Consider the following 25,320-nt stretch of genomic DNA (forward strand, 5'->3'; position numbering starts at 1 on the left):
CCTCAATGCTTCGCCCACCTTCATGTCGTCAACCCCTTTTCCCCTCACCTCATTTATTTCCCTGACCAGGAGTCATTGGGACAGGGCACTACTGTGCCTGGCGAGGCTTCACAGAAGAGGTGCGTGGAACTGTGGCCAAGCTGGTGCCTCTGACCCGTCGGCTGTGGCAAATGACCAAGGTCAAGATGCTGCCCACTCCGGCCAAGTTCCACTACATCTTCAACCTCAGAGACTTGTCCAGAGTCTGGCAGGGCATGCTCAACCCAACCGCTGAGTTGGTCAACTCTCTTACTGTGAGTCCATTAAAACTTCTAAAGAGAATTTGCGGTGACACTTTATTTGGATAGTCCATCTGTAGATGCGCTACAGACTATCAGTAATATTTCAACTATCAACTAACCCTGAACTTAACCCTCACCCTAACCCTTACTGTAACCTTAGCAAGCAGCTGCTTATCAACAGATAGATTGTTGACAGAATGACATGCTCTACAGATGGACTATCCGGACTATTCAAACAAAGTGTGACTGAATTTCCTCTTGAAATACATTAACATAAGAAAATCTATCAGTCAATCCAATACAACTAGAGGAATACATATCAAAAGGTTTCTCACTGGATCCAAAGGTCTGAATGAACTTCTGTCCTAAGTTACAGTAAGATTCTAGACATTTAATCAGCAGTCGTTCTGTGAATGTAGAGTTAACATTTCTATGAGATAAAGTTTGTTTTATTTGGACCCTGTATGCTGTAGGTGTTGCTTCAGCTGTGGAAGCACGAGTGTAAGCGTGTGATCGCGGACCGGTTCACCATGCCAGAAGATGTAGCCTGGTTCGACAGGGCCCTGGCCAAGCTAGTAGAGGAGGAGCTAGGAGAGGAAGAGAGGGCTGTGGTCGACTTCGGAGTAGACAGCTACTTTGTTGACTTCCTAAGGGATGCTCCTGAAGCTACAGGTATAGCCAGAGCACCAGGTACTGTATAGCCCCTTCACATACATACACTGTATCTATCCCATGATCCTGCATTTACAGTTTCTGAACCCATATTGTCTATATTAAATATGTGCTGTATTTTACTACCTTGTACTAAGGATTCAAACAGTACATTCTAAGATGGTGTGTTTAGCTGTATCATTATGTTGTAGACACTGCAGTTTAAAGCTGAATTGCAGGTTAATGTGAATAAATACAGTAATTATATTATAATGATATTCCATGAGTATATACAATAATGATTAGAAAATAAATGTTTTATTTAAATTGAAAAACTAGCTGCGTGCTACATTAGCAGAGAGTTGGATCATTTGAATGAATAATCTGGCATTGACAATGACTCCCATTTTTTCCACCAGGTGAGGAGCCAGAGGATACAGACTTTGAGATGCCCAAGGTGTATGAGCCCATCGAGTCGCTTGAGAGCCTGATGGACAGGCTCAACATGTTCCTTGGCCAGTACAACGAGAGCATCAGAGGAGCTGGCATGGACATGGTGTTCTTCAGAGATGCTATGATACACCTTGTCAAGGTAGAGGGAAACTGTCATTATGTTCACCTATAGGTGTTTATGAGCAATTATTACCACCTTTGTCATGCATTATAGTGCATTGTGTATAGATCATAAGGTATTATAAACATGCTTATATCACATTACAAAGAGGGTCTTCATAAAAAGTATTACTAAACATTCACATTGGAAGCGTTTTAAAGGGTTAGTTATCTTAAAGTCATTGACCAATGAGTGTACGCATCAAATCTCTTGATATAAGAACAGAAAAGGAAGGATTCTCTCCCTCTGTCTATCTTTTTAAAAATTTAACCTTTATTTAACTAGGCAAGTCAGTTAAGAACAAATTCTTATTTTCAACGACGGTTAACTGCCTGTTCAGGGGCAGAACGACAGATTTGTACCTTGTCAGCTCGGAGATTTGAACTTGCAACCTTCCAGGTACTAGTCCAACGCTCTAACCACTAGGCTACCCTGCCGCCCCATGTCTGTCTTTAGATCTCCAGGATCATCCGCACCCCCAGAGGGAATGCCCTTCTAGTAGGAGTGGGGGGATCAGGCAAGCAGAGCCTGACTAAACTGGCTTCCTTCATCGCCGGATACAAGACCTTTCAGATCACACTAACACGGTACAGACACACCCTCCAATGTCTTTACTAGCATACTACTACATACTTCCTACTTCATACTAAGTAGTTTGCTAGGAAGGTTATTGGAACAGACACACGGTCTCATGCAGTCCCTTTGTAACTGTAACAGGCGTTTATAATGTATTGAATGTGGTCATGCAGTTCTGTTGTCCTCCCGTAGATGGTAGCTCTGCTTGCATTACTGCAAGTGCACAGTAACTCTCTGCCAATTTGTCTTTCCTCGATTCCTCACGTCCCCTATCCTCCTTCTCGAAATGCATTGGAGGAGTGGAGGAAATACTCATTGTGAAAAATATGTATTTTCACACCTTCGCTATGACCTGTAACATCTCTGTGTTCTGTCCTCAGTTCGTACAACACTGCTAACCTGATGGAGGATCTGAAGGGTCTGTACAGGACAGCAGGCCAGCAGGGAAAAGGCATCAGCTTCATCTTCACTGATAACGAGATCAAGGACGAGTCTTTCCTGGAGTACATGAATAATGTGTTATCATCTGGGGAGGTCAGCACATTGATCACATGAACACACGTAAAACATTAGAGCATTTTCAAGAAGTTGTGTCAATCTGTGTTTGAGAAACAAATATCGCACTCCATTATAACTCGGATAACTGTTGTTGTATATTGTGCTGATTTCTCAGGTGTCGAACTTGTTTGCTCGAGACGAAATTGACGAGATGTTCAGTGACCTCATACCAGTCATGAAAAGAGAGTTTCCTCGGCGACCACCGACCAATGACATTCTCCATGACTACTTTATGAGCAGGGTCAGACAGAACCTACATGTGGTTCTCTGCTTCTCTCCTGTTGGGGAAAAGTTCCGGAACAGAGCCCTGAAGTTCCCTGCCCTCATCTCCGGCTGCACCATGGACTGGTTCAGCCGCTGGCCCAAAGATGCTCTGATCGCAGGTGTGTGTGTGTGTGTGTATTTGTGTGTCCGCTGGTGTCCATTTGTGGGTAAGCATGTGTTTTCGTTTCTGTATGCGAACATACAGTATAAATGTATACTGCACACTTTGGAGATTGAAGCAAATCACTATTAATCTGTTTACTCTCCAGTGTCAGAGCACTTCCTGTCCACCTATGACATCGACTGTTCGACCGTGGTGAAGGGGGAGGTGGTGCAGTGTATGGGCTCCTTCCAGGACGGCGTGGCAGAGAAGTGTGTGGATTACTTCCAGAGGTACCGCCGCGCCACGCACGTCACTCCCAAGTCCTACCTCTCCTTCATCCAGGGATACAAGACCATCTATAAGGAGAAGCACTCCGAGGTGCAGACGCTGGCACACAGGTAATTACAGTACCGTAATTTCTGGACTATTAAGCGCACCTGAATATAAACCGCATCCACCGAATTTTTTTTAAATATGTATTTTGTACATAAATAAGCCGCACGTGTCTGTAAGCCGCAGGTTCCTACCGGTACATTGAAACAAATGAACTTTACACAGCCTTTAAACGAAACACGGCTTGTAACAAAAATAAATAGGCTTTTAAACTAAACACGGCTTGTAACAAAAATAAATAGGCTTTTAAACGAAACACGGCTTGTAACAAAAAAATAAAAAATAGCAATAAACAGTAGCCTACCAAGAAAGTCATTGGTCACTATCTTCCTCCTCCTGTGCACTGAAACCACTGAAGTCATCTCCTTCGGTGTCGGAGTTGAATAGCCTCAGAATTGCTTCATCCGAAGTTGGATCGCTGCCCTCTTCAACACGCAGCAGTCCAGCCTTTCGAAACCCGTTGATGATAGTGGATTTTTTGACAATGCTCCACGCTGTCAGCAGCTCTATTTCCTTTTCCAACAGCCAGATCGATCGCCTTCAACTTGAAAGCTGCATCATATGCATTTCTCCGTGTCTTTGCCATGATGAGGGTGACAAAATGACTACCGTAATCAGAATGATGGGAAGTTTGAGCACGCTCGATTTACGTTACATGATGTGACGGTGCTCAGTTTTTTGGCGGCATGAATCTTGTGAAAGCGGGAAAAATCCATAAATTAGCCGCATCATTGTATAAACCTCTCTTAATGCTCTTCGTTCCTATGTGGAACATGCGGCTTCACAGTACACCATGGTCGAAAGAAATTGTAGATGTTTTTCACAGCATTTATCTATCGTAATGCTGTGTGTCTATCACATGATTTAATATAATACTAGTATTATATAGTATTCTATATGCCAATATATGGTGTACACTGTGCTATATCACTCTCTTACTATTCTGCCTTTTAGTCATTCTTTTACTCATTAACATGTGTTCAAGAAACATTAGACCGAACTTACCTGGTATACTTGTATAATACAATGATTGCTGATCCCATTCCCGTTCATTCATCAGAATGAACACAGGTCTTCAGAAGCTGAAGGAGGCCTCTGTGTCTGTAGCATTACTCAGCAACGAGCTGGAGGTCAAAGAGAAGGAGCTGCAAATCGCCAACGAGAAGGCAGACATGGTGTGTGTGTATGTTTGGTGTATGCTACTCATCTATCTCTTGTTTCCCAGCAACAGACTTACCAAATACCAATACCAGAACTTTGAAGTGTACATACACTGAACAAAAATGTATACGCAACATTCAAAGGTTTTACTAAGTTACAGGTCATATAAGGAAATTAGTCAATTTGGAGGACATTGGTCGCCAGGCCCACCCACTGGGAGCCAGACCCAGCCAAATCAGTTTTTCCCAGCAAAAGGGCTTTATTACAGACAACACTCCCATCCCACCCCCTTAGACATCCTGCAGGTGAAGAAGCTGGATGTGGAGGTCCTGGGCTGGTGTGGTTAAGATTGTGAAGCTGGTTGGACGTACTGACTAATTATCTAAAAGGCAGCTTATGTAGCGTAATTAACATTCAATTCTCTGGCAACAGCTCTGGTGGACATTCCTGCAGTCAGCATGCCAGTTGGACATGCCCTCAAAACTTGAGACATTGGTGGCATTGTGTTGTATGACAAAACTGCACATTTTAAAATCAAATTAAATGTATTTATTTTGCCCTTCTTACGTCAGCTGATATCTCAAAGTGCTGTACAGAAACCATTTGCTAGGAAAAACTCCCTAGAAAGGCCAAAACCTAGGAAGAAACCTAGAGAGGAACCAGGCTATGAGGGGTGGCCAGTCCTCTTCTGGCTGTGCAGGGTGGAGATTATAACAGAACATGGCCAAGATGTTCAAATGTTCATAAATGACCAGCATGGTCAAATAATAATAATCACAGTAGTTGTCGAGGGTGCAACAGGTCAGCACCTCAGGAGTAAATGTCAGTTGGCTTTTCATAGCCGATCATTGAGAGTTTCTCCATGGCCCCATCCGATGATACATGGACAGGGCCAAACAGGCAGGATATAACCCCACCCACTTTGCCAAAGCACAGCCCACACACCACTAGAGGGATATCTTCAACCACCAACTTACCATCCTGAGACAAGGCCGATTATAGCCCACAAAGATCTCCGCCATGGCACAACCCGATTAAGGGGCGCCAACCCAGACAGGAAGACCATGTCAGTGACTCAACTCACTCAAGTGACGCACCCCTCCTAGGGACGGCATGGAAGAGCACCAGTAAGCCAGTGACTCAGCCCCTGTAATAGAGTTAGAGGCAGAGAATCCCAGTGGAGAGAGGGTAACCGGCCAGGCAGAGACAGCAAGGGTGGTTCGTTGCTCCAGTGCCTTTCCGTTCACCTTCACACTCCTGGGCCAGACTACACTCAATAATAGGACCTACTGAAGAGATGAGTCTTCAATAAAGACTTAAGGGTTGAGACCGAGTCTGCGTCTTTCACATGGGTAGGCAGACCATTCCATAAAAATGGAGCTCTATAGGCGAAAGCCCTGCCTCCAGCTGTTTGCTTAGAAATTATAGGGACAATTAGAAGACCTGCGTCTTGTGGTCGTAGCGTACGTGTAGGTATGTACGGCAGGACCAAACCGGAAAAAGAGGTAGAAGCAAGCCCATGTAATGCTTTGTAGGTTAGCAGTAAAACCTTGAAATCAGCCCTTGCCTTAACAGGAAGCCAGTGTAGGGAGGCTAGCAATGGAGTAATATCATCACATTTTTGGGTTCTAGTCACGATTCTAGCAGCCGTATTTAGCACTAACTGAAGTTTATTTAGTGCTTTGTCTGGGTAGCCGGAAAGGTTTGTTTGATCATTCTGTTTAATCAGCTTCTTGAGATGCCACACATGTCAGGTGGATGGATAGATTTAAACAAATTTGTGCTCAAAATTTGAGAGAAATTATAAAAATAAAAAATTGTAAATTTTATTTCAGGTCATAAAACATGGGACCAACACTCTTCATATTGCATATTAACTTTTGCTTTATGCGAAAGACGCACCTCACTTCCTGTCTCTCTTGTGATGGTTTGTTGTGTCTTAGGTGTTGAAGGTGGTGACAGTGAAGGCCCAAGCAGCAGAGAAGGTCAAGGTGGAGGTCCAGAAGGTCAAGGATAAAGCTCAAGCCATAGTGGACAGCATCTCTGCTGACAAGGCCTTCGCTGAGGAGAAGCTGGAGGCTGCCAAGCCAGCCCTGGAGGAGGCTGAGGGTGCACTACAGGTATGCTGGGAGGGGGGGTGGGAGGGGCCTGGGGGGTGTGAGAGGGTGACAAGGGGGTTCTTCTGAGAAGCATCAGACCCAGGCATGGCTTCAAGTTCACATTTCCAATTGTGTTTAGTGTGTCCCTCTCTGGCCATGGATGCATTTGGTTAAGCTGGAGTTTACACTTTTGAGACAATTCCATTGGTTCCATTGTACCCCAAAATAAAGGAATCAGTTTTGACAAATGTATTTGACCCAAGTCTTGTCCTTCAACATCAGGGGTGGGCAACATACGAGCCTATTCTTAGTCGCCCAGGTGAGGTTGGAGTAAAAACATGTTTTATGATTATCTTGGGTTAAAAAACACTCCAGGCCACTCTTGAATGTCAAACTATATAGAAAGTATGTAAAAAATATAATGGACCTATATGTTTTAAAATAACTGTCCTTTTCTATGCCGCAAATTGCCCTCTGCTGAATTTTGAAATCCTGACGTGGCCCTCGAGCTGAAATGATTGCCCACCCCGGCTCAATGTGGTAGTTCTCTCAGGTGAAAATATTTAATGAGGGCCTCCCGGGTGACATGTGCTACCAGAGACTCTGGGTTCGCGCCCAGGCTCTGTCGTAACCGGCCGCGACTGGGAGGTCCGTGGGGCGACGCACAATTGGCCTAGCGTCGTCCGGTTTAGGGAGGGTTTGGCTGGTAGGGAAATCCTTGTCTCATCGCGCACCAGCGACTGTAGTGGCGGGCCGAGCGCAGTGCGCGCTAACCAAGGTTGCCAGGTGCACGGTGTTTCCTCCGACACATTGGTGCGGCTGGCTTCCGGGTTGGATGGTGCTGTGTTAAGAAGCAGTGAGGCTTGGTTGGGTTGTGTATCGGAGGACGCATGACTTTCAACCTTCGTCTCTCCCGAGCCTGTACGGGAGTTGTAGCGATGAGACAAGATAGTAGCTACTAAAACAATTGGAAACCACGAAATTGGGGAGAAAAAGGGGTAGAATAAAATAAAAAAAATACAACAAAAAAAGATTTAATGAGTAACACAGTTACTCATGTAGTTGTATTCCTTCCTCATGTATTCATCAGACCATCAAGCCGTCAGACATTGCCACGGTGCGGACCCTGGGTCGGCCTCCCCACCTCATCATGAGGATCATGGACTGTGTTCTGCTGCTGTTCCAGAGGAGGGTGAACACGGTGAAGATCGACCCGGAGAAGAACTGCACCATGCCCTCCTGGCAGGAGTCCCTCAAACTCATGACTGCTGGGAACTTCCTGGGCAGTCTGCAGGTAGGAAACAGATGGCCAGCATCTAAGTAATATTACTTAGATAAGCAAATAAAGTAGTACAGTGTGCAGGTACAATGTCTGCATCCTGTAATATTACTACACTGTGCATTTCTACAGTAACACACTACACTATAGACACTGCACTACAGGCACATATGACCAGGAAATCAACTTCAGTGGTGATGCAATGGCAGCTTGCTTTGAGATCTCCGGCTCTGTTGTCTCTCTCTAACAGCAATTCCCCAAAGACAGTATCAATGAGGAGATGGTGGAGCTACTGCTGCCCTACTTCGACATGCCAGACTACACCCTGGAGACGGCCAAGCGCGTGTGTGGAAACGTGGCTGGTCTGGCCTCCTGGACCAAAGCCATGGCCTCCTTCTTCTCCATCAACAAGGAGGTGCTCCCGTTAAAGGTAACCCAGGTGGTGTTGTGTAACACCACCCGCCTCTCTGGTAACCTTTGACATGTGTACCACAAACTTGCTAATTGATTTCTTCTTTCCAGTACATTTTGTTGTCCCCGAGTGTCCAGTTAATATTTGATACTGTACTTACCTCTTAGGCTAACCTGGCAGTGCAGCAGAACCGGCTGGCCATAGCCAACATAGACCTGCAGGCGGCCCAGGCAGAGCTGAATGACAAGCAGGCAGAGCTGGATGTGGTCCAAGCAGAGTATGAGAAGGCCATGATGGAGAAACAGGTACTGAACACCTCTTATCTCAATGCCTTAGATTAAAAAAGAAATACAAATATTCTGTTAAAAACAAATATTCTCTCTCTCTCTCTGCCTCTCTCTCTCAGACTCTGTTGGAGGATGCTGAACGCTGCAGACACAAGATGCAGACGGCCTCTAGCCTCATCAGTGGTCTGGCTGGAGAGAAGGAGCGCTGGACAGAGCAGAGCAAAGGGTTTGCCGCCCAGACCAAGCGCCTTGTAGGTGGGTTCATTCAACCCTTTTTTCTCCGCCTTTTTTAAAATAACAGGGCTAACTTTCACAAAAGCTTCGTATGACCTATTGTCCATTACCTAGAATTCTCAACATCTTATTTTTTGGGGGAGATGCTCCGGTTGCTTGTGTACCATATTTTTCAATGCGTATTAGTATTTTATCTGTAGTTATGCTATACAGTAGGATGGAGGCGTGAACCAACCTATGTGTGCTAACTTCTTGGCTCAGGTGACGTCTTATTGGCCACAGCCTTTCTGTCCTACTCCGGCCCCTTCAACCAGGAGTTCCGGAACCTTCTCCTGACCGACTGGCAGAGGGAGATGAAGACCAGACACATCCAGTTCGGGAACAACCTCAACCTGACCGAGATGCTGATCGACGCACCTACGGTCAGCGAGTGGAACCTTCAGGGCCTGCCCAACGATGACCTATCCATCCAGAACGGGATCATCATCACCAAGGCCTCACGCTTCCCTCTCCTCATAGACCCTCAGACCCAGGGCAAGATCTGGATAAAAAAGAAAGAATCCAGGAATGAGCTGCAGGTTGGACTGCATTCATTTTCACACTATTCTCTCCCATAACTATGCCCTCCCATTGTCCAGCCGATAGATTTTGTATGTTTCCGAACAGCGGTTACACTAGCCTTAGGCCTAACTGACCTTTGGATATGTCAGTTCTTCTGGTAAAAAACTATGTGTAATACTGTGTCAGTAATGAGACGTTTCTGTGGTTCCCAGATCACCTCCCTGAACCACAAGTACTTCAGGAACCACCTGGAGGACAGCCTGTCTCTAGGGCGCCCCCTACTGATCGAGGACGTAGGGGAGGAGCTGGACCCTGCACTGGACAACATACTGGAGAAAAACTTCATTAAGACGGGCTCCACTTATAAGGTATGTACCATTATCCTAACCACATTATCAATCATCACATGATCAAATGAAACGCATTATCGTTATGGGGTTATTATCTCTGGGGCTAATCATGACTGTCTTTCTCCCTTCATGACTGTCTTTCTCCCTTCATGACTGTCTTTCTCCCTTCCTGACTGTCTCTCTTCCTGCACCAGGTGAAAGTGGGAGACAAGGAGGTAGATGTGATGAGGGGGTTCCGTCTTTATGTGACCACTAAGCTCCCCAACCCTGCGTACACCCCAGAGATCAGCGCCCGCACCTCCATCATAGACTTCACTGTCACCATGAGGGGTCTGGAGGACCAGCTGCTGGGACGGGTCATCCTCACTGAGAAACAGGTCAGGAACCACGTCCAACCACGTGCTTATGAAATCATGGATAAAAACATTTGAATGTATCAACAAAAGGTCATTTTGTTGTAGTTGTTTAATAGTGAGCCTTTATTAGAATTGTACATAATGACTGTGACCACCCATTTTGAAATGTACTGAATCAAATGAACACAGAGAATGAACCCAGCCAGGTCTGTATGCAGAGAAATGTTAAAAGACCTGAAAAATGACCCTCAAAATCAGTGTCTGTCTGAATGGTGTGCCTGTTTCTCTTGCTGTTGGTCTGAATTCTCATGTTCTGAGCTGTGACTGACCGGTGTTTCTGCCTGTTGGAGAAGGAGCGTACAGACCTGCTGGAGGATGTGACTGCCAATGTAACAGTATAGACTTTACGTCCGTCCCCTCGCCCCGACCTGGGCGCGGACCAGGGACGCTCTGCACACAGACAACAGTCACCCTCGAAGCATCATTACCCATTGTTCCACAAAAGCCACGGCCCTTGCAGAGCAAGGGGAACCACTACTTCAAGGTCTCAGATCGAGTGACGTCACCGATTGAAACGCTACCAGCGCGCACCACCGCTAACTAGCTAGCCATTTCGCATCGGCTACACCAACAAGAACATTATTGTCTGAACAGTGCTCTTATCTATCCCTGTTATATCTAGGAGTTGGAGAAGGAGCGCACAGACCTGCTGGAAGATGTAACAGCCAACAAGAGGAAGATGAAAGAGCTGGAGGACAACCTGCTGTATCGTCTGACCTCTACCCAGGGTTCCCTGGTGGACGACGAGAGCCTCATTATCGTCCTGGGCAACACCAAGCGCACCGCCGAGGACGTCATACAGAAACTACAGATCTCAGCCGAGACCGAGATCCAGATCAACACCGCTAGAGAGGAGTACAGACCTGGTGAGTTGGTTGTACTGCGGTTAGGGTAGAGTTATTCTCGGTACAGACTTGGTGAGTTGGTTGTACTGTGGTTAGGGTAGAGTTATTCTCGGTACAGACCTGGTGAGTGGGTTGTACTGCGGTTAGGGTAGAGTTATTCTCGGTAAGACCTGGTGAGTTGGGTGGGTTGTACTGTACCCGTTTGTTTTAGGGTAAGGATCAAAACATTTTGGGCTCTTTATTGATTGGCTGACCTACCAATCGCAGTGCTCTGCTGGATGGCAACTGGCACGAACCACCTTGTGTTGACTGTTCTTCAGGAGCAATCTGTTCCTCACACTTTTCCAGTGGCAAGTTTGTTTGAGCTGGATGTATGATAATATAGAATGAGCGTTGTCTGTCACTCACTGTCAGCCTGTGTGTTATTGTGCTGTTACAGTGGCCACCAGAGGCAGCATCCTGTACTTCCTCATCACTGAGATGTCCATGGTTAACGTCATGTACCAAACGTCACTACGACAGTTCTTGGGAATCTTTGACCTTTCTCTGGCCAGGTACAGTAGTAATACACTTTTTCTCATACTGAATAACATATATTTGTATTTATGTATTTCAATTGAATTGTTGGTCCTCAGATGTGGTTCTGTCATTTTATATAAACATTAAATGATTAGTGAATTGATAAGTTACACTGGGGGATATGTGGTTTTGCTTAACCTTTTGTGTAGTTGTAGGAGTCGTCTGATTCTTCAAGTATAATATCTGAAACCATAGCAACAGTTATATTTTAATATTAACATAATAACCATCACACTATGCCTTCTGAACAGATCAACCAAAAGTGAAATTACCAGCAAGCGAATAGCGAACATCATTGAGCACATGACCTTTGAGGTACACAAGTATGCAGCCAGGGGTCTGTATGAGGAGCACAAATTCCTGTTTACCCTCCTGCTGACGCTGAAGATCGACATGCAGAGTAACCGCGTGAAACACGCCGAGTTCCTCACCCTCATTAAAGGTGTGGAATAAACTCCGTCCTCCAATTAATTCCACCAATCTGTAGTCCACAGTTACTGAAATGTTGAATAGCAAAATGTTGTTAATTGCTCACAGACTATGGCTTGGAAAGAACATCCTCTGTCTGTCCTATGCAGGAGGTGCCTCTCTGGATCTGAAGGCTTGCCCCCATAAGCCTGCCAAGTGGATCTTAGACATGACTTGGCTCAATCTGGTGGAGCTCAGTAAACTGTGGCAGTTCTCGAATATCCTTAATCAGGTGTGTTCCCCATGCGGTGCTTTCTTACACTGCTACTTCATGTTGTCCCACTCTCAAAATACACTCCCTCAATAAGTCTGTTTCATGGCCCCCTAAATAAGTCTGTTTAAATGGTCCCCTAAATAAGTCTGTTTCATGGCCCCCTCACCCTGGTAAACCCCCCTATTCATTGTAGTGCTCCTCTGATTAGGGTGCTCCTTTTACTCCTCTAAGCTCTGTCACATATGGCATTGAACTAGTCATTGTATTGAGCTGTGTGTGTCTGTCCAGATCTGTTGTAATGAGAAGCAGTGGAAGGCATGGTTTGATAAGGAGACCCCTGAGGAGGAGGTGATCCCTAATGCCTATGACCAGAACCTGGACTGTTTCCACCGCCTGCTGCTCATACGCTCCTGGTGCCCAGACAGGACCATCGCACAGGTACACCGGTAACTCTCATTGAATGATTAAGTAATTAATCTATCAATCAATCCAAGACATAATACTTTATGAAATGTCTACGCTTTTTGGTATTTTCATCAAAGCTTTGGACTGAGTTTTAGAGAGTATTTCTACTGCATATTTCTTGAATCTAATAGCAGGTGACTTTTTAACTAATGCTTTACCTGTTATCCTCCAGGCCCGTAAGTACATCATGGACTCGATGGGGGAGAAGTATGCAGAGGGAGGGATCCTGAACCTAGAGAAGACGTGGGAGGAGTCAGACTCCCGGACCCCGCTCATCTGCTTCCTGTCCATGGGCTCAGACCCCACCGACTCCATCATCGTCCTGGGGAAGAGGCTAAAGATAGAGACGCGCTATGTCTCCATGGGCCAGGGACAGGAGGTCCACGCACGCAAGCTGCTCCAGCAGACCATGGCCAACGTGAGTCCTGAACACAGCATTACAGTACACACTCACTGGACTCCTAACAGTCAAGTTATAATTATCCTCGTCCCCAGGCTATTGCGCTTTGTGAGGAAGTCTGGGGAGCGAAACGAACTTATTAGGAATCAGCGTTCTGCCATGAATTGTGGTCCATGTCATCTCATTTGTAATCAAATTGGGAATTCAAATTGCGATAGGGATGGAATATGAATTGAAATTGAACCATGGTGTTAATGAAAATGGATGTGATTGATTTAGACTGTATTAAACTATATTAAAAATGAAATGGACTAACACCACATGCATCTCCCTCACATTATTAATTGAATTACGTAAGGACATTAGTAATGAATCACTCTCCCAATATGGACAATTAACTATGTATTATATTATTTTCTATTTTGTCCCGAATGCACACACAGGGTGGCTGGGCCTTGCTCCAGAACTGCCACCTGGGCCTGGACTTCATGGATGAGCTGATGGATACTGTGACAGAGACAGATGCCGTCCATGAGACCTTCCGCCTGTGGATTACTACAGAGGTCCATAAACACTTCCCCATCACACTGCTGCAGATGTCCAACAAGTTCACTAATGAGCCTCCACAGGGACTGAAGGCAGGGCTGAAGAGGACTTATGGCGGTGGGTCACACCATGGTTCACACATACATATGCATGCATGTGTACGCACCTACACAAACACACACATTCACCGCCGTTTCTTCCGGTTAACCCTAAACCACAACCCTACCCTTAACACTTAACCTAGCTTCATGTCCATATCCTGGTTCAACCCTACCCTTAACACTTAACCTAGCTTCATGTCCATATCCTGGTTCAACCCTACCCTTAACACTTAACCTAGCTTCATGTCCATATCCTGGTTCAACCCTACCCTTAACACTTAACCTAGCTTCATGTCTATATCCTGGTTCAACCCTAGCCTTAACACTTAACCTAGCTTCATGTCCATATCCTGGTTCAACCCTACCCTTAACACTTAACCTAGCTTCATGTCCATATCCTGGTTCAACCCTAGACTTAACACTTAACCTAGCTTCATGTCCATATCCTGATTCAACCCTACCCTTAACACTTAACCTAGCTTCATGTCCATATCCTGATTCAACCCTAGACTTAACACTTAACCTAGCTTCATGTCCATATCCTGATTCAACCCTACCCTTAACACTTAACCTAGCTTCATGTCCATATCCTGGTTCAACCCTACCCTTAACACTTAACCTAGCTTCATGTCCATATCCTGGTTCAACCCTAGACTTAACACTTAACCTAGCTTCATGTCCATATCCTGATTCAACCCTACCCTTAACACTTAACCTAGCTTCATGTCCATATCCTGATTCAACCCTAGACTTAACACTTAACCTAGCTTCATGTCCATATCCTGATTCAACCCTACCCTTAACACTTAACCTAGCTTCATGTCCATATCCTGATTCAACCCTAGTCTTAACACTTAACCTAGCTTCATGTCCATATCCCGATTCAGCCCTAGCCTTAACACTTAACCTAGCTTCATGTCCATATCCTGGTTCAACCCTACCCTTAACACTTAACCTAGCTTCATGTCCATATCCTGGTTCAACCCTACCCTTAACACTTAACCTAGCTTCATGTCTATATCCTGGTTCAACCCTAGCCTTAACACTTAACCTAGCTTCATGTCCATATCCTGGTTCAACCCTACCCTTAACACTTAACCTAGCTTCATGTCCATATCCTGGTTCAACCCTAGACTTAACACTTAACCTAGCTTCATGTCCATATCCTGATTCAACCCTACCCTTAACACTTAACCTAGCTTCATGTCCATATCCTGATTCAACCCTAGACTTAACACTTAACCTAGCTTCATGTCCATATCCCGATTCAACCCTACCCTTAACACTTAACCTAGCTTCATGTCCATATCCTGATTCAAACCTATTTATTTTATTTATTTATTTTACCTTTATTTAACCAGGTAGGCAAGTTGAGAACAAGTTCTCATTTACAATTGCGACCTGGCCAAGATAAAGCAAAGCAGTTCGACAGATAAAACGACACAGAGTTACACATGGAGTAAAAACAAACATACAGTCAATAATGCAGTATAAACAAGTCTATATACAATGTGAGCAAATGAGGTGAGAAGGGAGGTAAAGGCAAAAAAGGCCATGATGGCAAAGTAAATACAATATAGCAAGTAAAATACTGGAATGGTAGTTTTGCAATGGAAGAATGTGCAAAGTAGAAATAAAAAAATAATGGGGTGCAAAGGAGCAAAATAAATAAATAAATTAAAATTAAATACAGTTGGGAAAGAGGTAGTTGTTTGGGCTAAATTATAGGTGGGCTATGTACAGGTGCAGTAATCTGTGAGCTGCTCTGACAGTTGGTGCTTAAAGCTAGTGAGGGAGATAAGTGTTTCCAGTTTCAGAGATTTTTGTAGTTCGTTCCAGTCATTGGCAGCAGAGAACTGGAAGGAGAGGCGGCCAAAGAAAGAATTGGTTTTGGGGGTGACTAGAGAGATATACCTGCTGGAGCGTGTGCTACAGGTGGGAGATGCTATGGTGACCAGCGAGCTGAGATAAGGGGGGACTTTACCTAGCAGGGTCTTGTAGATGACATGGAGCCAGTGGGTTTGGCGACGAGTATGAAGCGAGGGCCAGCCAACGAGAGCGTACAGGTCGCAATGGTGGGTAGTATATGGGGCTTTGGTGATAAAACGGATTGCACTGTGATAGACTGCATCCAATTTGTTGAGTAGGGTATTGGAGGCTATTTTGTAAATGACATCGCCAAAGTCGAGGATTGGTAGGATGGTCAGTTTTACAAGGGTATGTTTGGCAGCATGAGTGAAGGATGCTTTGTTGCGAAATAGGAAGCCAATTCTAGATTTAACTTTGGATTGGAGATGTTTGATATGGGTCTGGAAGGAGAGTTTACAGTCTAACCAGACACCTAAGTATTTGTAGTTGTCCACGTATTCTAAGTCAGAGCCGTCCAGAGTAGTGATGTTGGACAGGCGGGTAGGTGCAGGTAGCGATCGGTTGAAGAGCATGCATTTAGTTTTACTTGTATTTAAGAGCAATTGGAGGCCACGGAAGGAGAGTTGAATGGCATTGAAGCTTGCCTGGAGGGTTGTTAACACAGTGTCCAAAGAAGGGCCGGAAGTATACAGAATGGTGTCGTCTGCGTAGAGGTGGATCAGGGACTCACCAGCAGCAAGAGCGACCTCATTGATGTATACAGAGAAGAGAGTCGGTCCAAGAATTGAACCCTGTGGCACCCCCATAGAGACTGCCAGAGGTCCGGACAGCAGACCCTCCGATTTGACACACTGAACTCTATCAGAGAAGTAGTTGGTGAACCAGGCGAGGCAATCATTTGAGAAACCAAGGCTGTCGAGTCTGCCGATGAGGATATGGTGATTGACAGAGTCGAAAGCCTTGGCCAGATCAATGAATACGGCTGCACAGTAATGTTTCTTATCGATGGCGGTTAAGATATCGTTTAGGACCTTGAGCGTGGCTGAGGTGCACCCATGACCAGCTCTGAAACCAGATTGCATAGCAGAGAAGGTATGGTGAGATTCGAAATGGTCGGTAATCTGTTTGTTGACTTGGCTTTCGAAGACCTTAGAAAGGCACGGTAGGATAGATATAGGTCTGTAGCAGTTTGGGTCAAGAGTGTCCCCCCCTTTGAAGAGGGGGATGACCGCAGCTGCTTTCCAATCTTTGGGAATCTCAGACGACACGAAAGAGAGGTTGAACAGGCTAGTAATAGGGGTGGCAACAATTTCGGCAGATAATTTTAGAAAGAAAGGGTCCAGATTGTCTAGCCCGGCTGATTTGTAGGGGTCCAGATTTTGCAGCTCTTTCAGAACATCAGCTGAATGGATTTGGGAGAAGGAGAAATGGGGAAGGCTTGGGCGAGTTGCTGTTGGGGGTGCAGTGCTGTTGTCCGGGGTAGGAGTAGCCAGGTGGAAAGCATGGCCAGCCGTAGAAAAATGCTTATTGAAATTCTCAATTATGGTGGATTTATCAGTGGTGACAGTGTTTCCTATCTTCAGTGCAGTGGGCAGCTGGGAGGAGGTGTTCTTATTCTCCATGGACTTTACAGTGTCCCAGAACTTTTTTGAGTTAGTGTTGCAGGAAGCAAATTTCTGCTTGAAAAAGCTAGCCTTAGCTTTTCTAACTGCCTGTGTATAATGATTTCTAGCTTCCCTGAACAGCTGCATATCACGGGGGCTGTTCGATGCTAATGCAGAACGCCATAGGATGTTTTTGTGTTGGTTAAGGGCAGTCAGGTCTGGGGAGAACCAAGGGCTATATCTGTTCCTGGTTCTAAATTTCTTGAGTGGGGCATGTTTATTTAAGATGGTTAGGAAGGCATTTAAAAAAAATATCCAGGCATCCTCTACTGACGGGATGAGATCAATATCCTTCCAGGATACCCCGGCCAGGTCGATTAGAAAGGCCTGCTCGCAGAAGTGTTTCAGGGAGCGTTTTACAGTGATGAGTGGAGGTCGTTTGACCGCTGACCCATTACGGATGCAGGCAATGAGGCAGTGATCGCTGAGATCTTGGTTGAAGACAGCAGAGGTGTATTTAGAGGGGAAGTTGGTTAGGATGATATCTATGAGGGTGCCCGTGTTTAAGGTTTTGGGGAGGTACCTGGTAGGTTCATTGATTATTTGTGTGAGATTGAGGGCATCAAGTTTAGATTGTAGGATGGCTGGGGTGTTAAGCATGTTCCAGTTTAGGTCGCCTAGCAGCACGAACTCTGAAGATAGATGGGGGGCAATCAGTTCACATATGGTGTCCAGAGCACAGCTGGGGGCAGAGGGTGGTCTATAGCAGGCGGCAACGGTGAGAGACTTGTTTTTAGAGAGGTGGATTTTTAAAAGTAGAAGTTCAAATTGTTTGGGTACAGACCTGGATAGTAGGACAGAACTCTGCAGGCTAGCTTTGCAGTAGATTGCAACACCGCCCCCTTTGGCAGTTCTATCTTGTCTGAAAATGTTGTAGTTTGGAATTAAAATGTCTGAGTTTTTGGTGGTCTTCCTAAGCCAGGATTCAGACACAGCTAGAACATCCGGGTTGGCAGAGTGTGCTAAAGCAGTGAATAGAACAAACTTAGGGAGGAGGCTTCTAATGTTAACATGCATGAAACCAAGGCTATTACGGTTACAGAAGTCGTCAAAAGAGAGCGCCTGGGGAGTAGGAGTGGAGCTAGGCACTGCAGGGCCTGGATTCACCTCTACATCGCCAGAGGAACATAGGAGGAGTAGAATAAGGGTACGGCTAAAAGCTATGAGAATTGGTCGTCTAGAACGTCTGGAACATAGAGTAAAAGGAGGTTTCTGGGGGCGATAAAATAGCATCAAGGTATAATGTACAGACAAATGTATGGTAGGATGTGAATACAGTGGAGGTAAACCTAGGTATTGAGTGATGAAGAGAGAGATATTGTCTCTAGAAACATCGTTGAAACCAGGAGATGTCATTGCATGTGTGGGTGGTGGAACTAATAGGTTGGATAAGGTATAGTGAGCAGGACTAGAGGCTCTACAGTGAAATAAGCCAATAAACACTAACCAGAACAGAAATGGACAAGACATATTGACATTAAGGATAGGCATGCTTAGTCGAGTGATCAAAAGGGTCCGGTGAGTGGAGAGGTTGGTTGGTGATTTAGACAGCTAGCCAGGGCATCGGTAGCAAGCTAGCATAGGATGGAGGTCTGTTGTTAGCCACCCCTTACGTTCCGTCAGTAGATTAGTGGGGTTCCGTGTGGTAGAGGGGATTAATCCAAATCACACAACAACAACAAAAATAAAAACAATAGATATAGTTATAGAGGCCCAAGAAGAAAACATAATAATAATAATAAAATAAAAAATTTAAAAAAATTGTCCGATTGTCTATTCAGATAGCAGCCGGTAAGACAGCTAACGGTTAGCAGGCCGCAGATGGGCGTTCAGGTAACGTCGCGACGGAGGAGCCAGCCGAATAACTCCTTCGGGTAGATAACGTCGGCAGTAAAACGGGTCCAGATAGGTGACTGCAGCCCAGGTGTGATTGATGGAACTCAGGAGTGATTGACGGAGCTTGCTAGCTCCGGAATAATTGATGTTTGCTCCGGAATCGACGAAGGCCGATAGTCACACGGATAGCAGCTAGCTAGCTGTGAGATCCGGGTATGAATGTCCAGAGAGCAGTCGAAATCCAGGGACATGGAGAGAAAAATTGGTCCGGTATGTTCCGTTCCGAGCCGCGCTGCGCCGTACAGAACTGGCGATAGATTTTCGAGCTAAAGGATAGCTGATGACCACAAACCGTGGTTAGCTGAATATTAACGATTTGCCAGTAAAGGAGCTAACTAGCTTCTGAACTAGCTTCTGGATTAGCTTCTGGCTAGTTTCAGGCTAGCTTCTTGGAGTTTCTGGCTAGCTTCTTGGAGGATTACAGATCTGAGGTAAATAATACTTTTTTATAAATATACATTGGTGAGGCGGGTTGCAGGAGAGTGTTTTGAAGATGAGTTGATGGAAAATAAAAATAAAATGTATGTGAAAAAGTTGTAAATATATATACAGGACACGACAAGACGAGGACAAAAGACGTCTGAACTGCTATGCCACCTTGGAAACCTAGCCTTAACCACAACCCAAATCCCAGCATCATGTCCACATCCCAGTTCAACCCTAACCCTAGATTCACGTCCACATCCCAGTTCAACCCTAACCCTAGATTCACGTCCACATCCCAGTTCAACCCTAACCCTAGATTCACGTTCACATCCCAGTTCAACCCTAACCCTAGATTCACGTCCACATCCCAGTTCAACCCTAACCCTAGATTCACGTCCACATCCCAGTTCAACCGTAGCCTTAATCCTAACCCTAGATTCACGTCCACATCCCAGTTCAACCGTAGCCTTAATCCTAACCCTAGCTTCTTGTTTGTTGCCCCAGGCATTAACCAGGACCTGCTGGATGTCAGTAACATGGTCCAGTGGAGGCCCATGCTGTATGGGGTGGCGTTCCTCCACTCTACAGTCCAGGAGAGGCGTAAATACGGCCCCCTGGGCTGGAACATTCCCTACGAGTTCAACCAGGCTGACTTCAACGCCACCGTGCAGTTTGTTCAGAACCACCTGGACGACATGGACATCAAGAAGGTAGTTGCAGAGACGAGAAGCTCCTGCTGTAACTAAGTAAAGCTCTATCTTTACTTCTACTGTTAGTACTGCTACATGTCTTCCTATGTAAGATGTGTCTGTTCCTGTGTTGATGGTAGTCTGACGTCTCCCCAGGGTGTATCCTGGAATACAGTGCGCTACATGATCGGAGAGATCCAGTATGGCGGTAGGGTGACAGACGACTATGACAAGCGTCTGCTCAACACCTTCGCCAAGGTCTGGTTCAGTGAAAACATGTTTGGACCTGACTTCTATTTCTACAAAGGCTACAGCATTCCCAAGTGTACCAACGTGGACCAATATCTGACATACATTCAGGTCAGTCCATTTTTCACACTCAGTCTCTCCTGCAGTTTACAGTGCTGTGTAACATTATGTTGAATTAATGTAGTCAGTACTGCATGAAGATGTGTGCTGTATACATTATGTGCAGCATTGAGACATTTGGTAACACTTCCCATTAATACCTTGTTCATAATGCATTATAAGCACTTATAACACCTTATGAAATATCCACAATGCATTCCACGGTTTACTGTAGTTTGGTAATGCACAGACATGCAGACTCTAATCCTATGTATTTTCCCCTGCAGGACCTACCGGCTTACGACACACCAGAGGTGTTTGGCCTGCACCCCAATGCTGACATAACGTATCAGAGCAAGCTGGCCAAAGACGTCCTGGACACCATCCTGTCCATTCAGCCTAAGGACAGCTCCAGTGGCGGAGGGGAGACCAGGGAGGCCATTGTGGCCAGGCTGGCTGACGACATGCTGGAGAAACTACCTTCAGACTACGTACCGTTTGAAGTGAGTAGCACTGGTCTGGAGTTAGCTAACCCTACTGGAAATAATCTCCCATGATTGATACAGTGCTGGCCATTAAACATATTATTTCCCATAATACCTTGCTGCAGCAAGGTAGATCGTTAAAAAACTCTCACAGGATGACGCCAAGTCATCTAACAATAACCCTTGCAATAAAATTAATTAATATAACCCATAGTGCAGTGAGATGCACTTTGAAGGTAATGTTTTCACTGCAATAGAGGTTTACTTTTTAATGTTCAGAACTGTGTTATGCATCAAATCAAATAAACGTTTATTTATAGTGTAATTTCACAAGAACATGTTTTCAATATATCTAGGTGAGAGAGAGGCTACAGACGATGGGTCTGCTCCAGCCCATGAACATCTTCCTGCGTCAGGAGATAGACCGCATGCAGAGGGTCATCGTGCTGGTCAGGAACACGCTGACCGACCTCAAACTGGCCATCGACGGCACCATCATCATGAGTGAGAACCTACGGGACGCGCTGGACTGCATGTATGACGCACGCATCCCCTCACGTTGGAAGAAGGTATGTTTATTACTGCCTCTGAGTACACATTTATTCAGTTTTCTACGCATGTATTCCATGTTCTATTTTCTACTTCTGTATTCCTCTGTTCTAGGCGTCATGGGCCTCCAGCACTCTAGGGTTCTGGTTTACTGAGTTGCTGGATAGGAACCGGCAGTTCCAGGCGTGGATCTTTGAAGGACGGCCCAACTGTTTCTGGATGACAGGGTTCTTTAACCCACAGGGCTTCCTGACCGCCATGAGACAGGTACAGACGGCACATTCACACATTCTAATGCAATCACAATTGAACATACTGACTTGGCTAGGCCACTGAGGTTATATTTAGAGGTTGCACACACTACACAGTCAAAGACAAAGCCAGTCTATGTTACTCTGTTTTTGTGTGTGTAGGAGATCACTCGTGCAAACAAGGGCTGGGCCCTAGATCGTATGGTGCTGTGCAACGAGGTGACCAAGTGGATGAAGGATGACATCACTCAGCCACCCTCTGAGGGGGTGTATGTGTACGGCCTCTATCTGGAGGGGGCGGGCTGGGACAGGAGGAACTGCAAACTCATCGACTCTAAACCCAAAGTGTTGTTTGAGATGATGCCTGTAGTCAGGATGTATGCTGAAAACAATGGTGAGTGCTGTAGTCAGTAGTTACTGTAACTTCCTGGAGACTCATTGAACAGTATCTCATTTAGCTGCGCCTTGTTTTCATCTATACATTACATGTTGAATATGTCAGTGGGAATGATATTTCACTTTTAGGTCAATAACAATGTGGTCTTTAATGGTTACAGTATTTCAGACCTACTGAATGGACAACATGCAGTGAAAGAGAAACTCATGTGATCATCGTGTATAAGTAATGGATGTTTATCGTTGCTGTGGTCATTTCAGGTGTCAAGGATGCCCGGTTATACTCCTGTCCCATATATAAGAAGCCTGTAAGGATGGACCTGAATTACATTGCTGCTGTGGAACTGAGGACTGGTGCACCGCCTGAGTACTGGATACTACGTGGTGTGGCACTGCTGTGTGAAGTCAAATAACCCACTTCTATATTGTATAATATGCCTAAATCTTAAAGTGGAGTGTTTCAGTGGTTAAAGGGGCAATCTGCAGTTCAAACAACAACAAAGTTGCCACCCCATCATTGTTTTGTTAAACAGCTGATGGATGTGGCTGGAGAAATGGAACCTTTAAGGATTAAATGAGGGAAGTGGCTTCATTTAGATTATAGTGGTAAGCTTCCGTAATAACAAAGTTGCACCTATCACTGGGTTGCAGGAATAATAGAAAAGTAAAGTCTATACTCCCAATTATTGAACGTCTGAACTATTTTGGGTGTGCGTTTACTTATTTATTTTACGTGAAGGAATAATTCTAAATGTCCTTATTTTTGTACTCACCATAATATGGTTGTTACTAGACTAATATACATTGGTAGACGTTGTATTGCTGCATCTTTGTACTGTACCTGTTAAGAAAATGTTCATATTTCAGTCATTATAGATTTAGAATTCTGAGGCAGAAAATAAATGATAAATGGAACATATGAATATAAAAACAACAAAAGCAGTATAAAAAATATAAATCAGAATGATAAAAGCAAGAGAGCACCAGCACATCTACATATCAACATGTAGATTATCCCACTGTCTTATCTTCCTAAATATGTTACATAAAAAATGCTATCCCAGGCTGTATCATAACCGGCCATGATTGGGAGTCCCATAGGGCGGCGCACAATTGTCCCAGCGTCGTCCGGGTTAGGGTTTGGCCGGGGTAGGCCGTCATAGTAAATAAGAATGACTTCTTAACTGAGTTGCCTAGTTAAATAAAGGTTCAATGAAAATGTATGGGAATCTGTGATGTCATCGGCCTCCCCCCTTGCTTGAGGAGCACTAGAGAACAAAAGAGGAAGGGCCCCAGGGTTGGGATCAATCCCATTTCAATTCCAGTCAATTCAGGGTGGATGAGGAAATTCCAATTATTTTCAATGCTTTTCAATTAGGAACATTTTGAATTGGAGTTTGGTTTACTTTCTGAATTGACTGGAATTAAAATGTAATTGACCCCAACCCTGAAAGCAACACAAAAACATCTTCCAACTCACATGTACATCCTAAAACATATCCAGTGACCAATAGCACTGATGTGAAAACTGAAAACACACCTCAAACATGTTAACTTATTACAAGCGCACATAGTAAGATGTTGAAACATAGTTTAAGAGGATGAATTCATTATTAACCTCATGTAAGATGGTTTCTTACACTGAAAGTAGTCTATGAGCTAGGATAAACACAGTTGCCCCATCACTCCTATTGGTTTTTATCTAGCGGTGGTTAAAGCTGAAATGTGTGTAGTGGCCGTTTAAAGAAATACGAGACATGGATTACAGTTTTTCCTGGCTCATAGACTAATTACAGGGTAATGAACCATCTAACGTTGTAAAATACCGACATGATCCTTTAAATGGGTCCCAAAACACATCCAGTGAAAACCAGCACATGTGAACACATAAAATATCCAATTAGTTTAGCTGTCTTCCCAACTGTCCTGCAGTCAGATCAGTGAGTCACACATCAACCAGAGAGAAAGGAGGAGGAAGGACAGAGGGGTCTGGTTGCAGTCTCTTGCTCCCCTCCTGCCCCAACCCATCCCTCTGTGGTCCTCATCCTCCTGAATACTGTCCTCTCCCCTCATCATCCTCTTCCTGAATGCTCTTTCCACCTGCCTTCTTTGGCACAGATGTATCAGTGCACGCCTCACCTCTTGGTTACGGATGGTATAGACGACAGGGTTGATGCACCATGAGTAACACAAACAATGTGTTGAGACAAGTGAAGGGGCAGAGTTTGCTCGTGTAGTTGCAGACCAGTAAGAGCGTAGATTATTGGCACCAGCTGCAGTAGAAACATACAGAGGTCGAAGGTTACAGTTCTACGAGCACGGTGGTTGTCTTGTTGGAGGGCCACAACAGCCCTGCGTGCCTCATTGTACATGCACACAAAACAGAGGCAAGTAATTCAGATTGAAAGAGTTGGGGTGATGATGGGAGGGCCATGGAACAGTGCCTCTTGCACAGGACTAAAGCTCACAGATGCTCTCACAATTCTAGGCTTACATAGCAGCCCTGCAGTGGCTCTATGCACCATGTGTGTCCCATGTTGAGCTGGACCAGTGATTATTACCAACAGTGGCACTCAGTACCCAGACTAGCCCCAAGGCAAGCCACACATGCCTGGATGTCATTATGCTCAGGTAGTGGATGCTGTAGCAAATAAACACACATCTTTTTATTTCCATGAGGGCCAGAGTCATCTGAACGCTCCAAAGGATGGTACACATAATACTAAAATGTTCCATTCACCACCCCGATAGTCACAGTACGTTGGAGCAGAAGAGAGTGCAAGACAATGAATGCTGCAATGAAGCTATGCAAAAGACCACATATCAGCTGAAAATGTAACAAAGTGTGGAACGGTGTCACCAATCCAATGAGTAGGTTCATCACCAGAGAA

The 25,320-nt window shown here is 45.0% G+C and overlaps 1 protein-coding gene across 1 annotated transcript in view; it reads left to right on the forward strand.

Moving 5' to 3' along the window:
• The window catches only part of LOC109901699 (dynein heavy chain 5, axonemal), an 80,846-nt gene extending 57,731 nt beyond the window's left edge, over positions 1 to 23,115 (forward strand). The window contains exons 49-78 of the mRNA XM_031786918.1: positions 70 to 293; positions 755 to 953; positions 1,352 to 1,524; positions 2,002 to 2,132; positions 2,502 to 2,655; positions 2,795 to 3,062; positions 3,213 to 3,444; positions 4,500 to 4,614; positions 6,544 to 6,720; positions 7,790 to 7,993; positions 8,229 to 8,408; positions 8,558 to 8,695; positions 8,797 to 8,932; positions 9,173 to 9,489; positions 9,685 to 9,840; positions 10,017 to 10,199; positions 10,861 to 11,104; positions 11,523 to 11,637; positions 11,914 to 12,104; positions 12,241 to 12,362; positions 12,633 to 12,782; positions 12,982 to 13,227; positions 13,653 to 13,872; positions 20,216 to 20,421; positions 20,557 to 20,760; positions 21,036 to 21,251; positions 21,590 to 21,802; positions 21,897 to 22,049; positions 22,196 to 22,427; positions 22,691 to 23,115. Of these exons, the coding sequence (XP_031642778.1) occupies positions 70 to 293; positions 755 to 953; positions 1,352 to 1,524; positions 2,002 to 2,132; positions 2,502 to 2,655; positions 2,795 to 3,062; positions 3,213 to 3,444; positions 4,500 to 4,614; positions 6,544 to 6,720; positions 7,790 to 7,993; positions 8,229 to 8,408; positions 8,558 to 8,695; positions 8,797 to 8,932; positions 9,173 to 9,489; positions 9,685 to 9,840; positions 10,017 to 10,199; positions 10,861 to 11,104; positions 11,523 to 11,637; positions 11,914 to 12,104; positions 12,241 to 12,362; positions 12,633 to 12,782; positions 12,982 to 13,227; positions 13,653 to 13,872; positions 20,216 to 20,421; positions 20,557 to 20,760; positions 21,036 to 21,251; positions 21,590 to 21,802; positions 21,897 to 22,049; positions 22,196 to 22,427; positions 22,691 to 22,842 (5,651 nt within the window). The 3' untranslated portion in view covers positions 22,843 to 23,115. The remainder of the gene's footprint in view (positions 1 to 69; positions 294 to 754; positions 954 to 1,351; positions 1,525 to 2,001; positions 2,133 to 2,501; positions 2,656 to 2,794; positions 3,063 to 3,212; positions 3,445 to 4,499; positions 4,615 to 6,543; positions 6,721 to 7,789; positions 7,994 to 8,228; positions 8,409 to 8,557; positions 8,696 to 8,796; positions 8,933 to 9,172; positions 9,490 to 9,684; positions 9,841 to 10,016; positions 10,200 to 10,860; positions 11,105 to 11,522; positions 11,638 to 11,913; positions 12,105 to 12,240; positions 12,363 to 12,632; positions 12,783 to 12,981; positions 13,228 to 13,652; positions 13,873 to 20,215; positions 20,422 to 20,556; positions 20,761 to 21,035; positions 21,252 to 21,589; positions 21,803 to 21,896; positions 22,050 to 22,195; positions 22,428 to 22,690) is intronic.
• The last annotated feature ends 2,205 nt before the right edge of the window (positions 23,116 to 25,320 follow it).

The sequence above is a fragment of the Oncorhynchus kisutch genome, linkage group LG13, assembly GCF_002021735.2.
Source record: "Oncorhynchus kisutch isolate 150728-3 linkage group LG13, Okis_V2, whole genome shotgun sequence".
Taxonomy (NCBI): domain Eukaryota; kingdom Metazoa; phylum Chordata; class Actinopteri; order Salmoniformes; family Salmonidae; genus Oncorhynchus; species Oncorhynchus kisutch.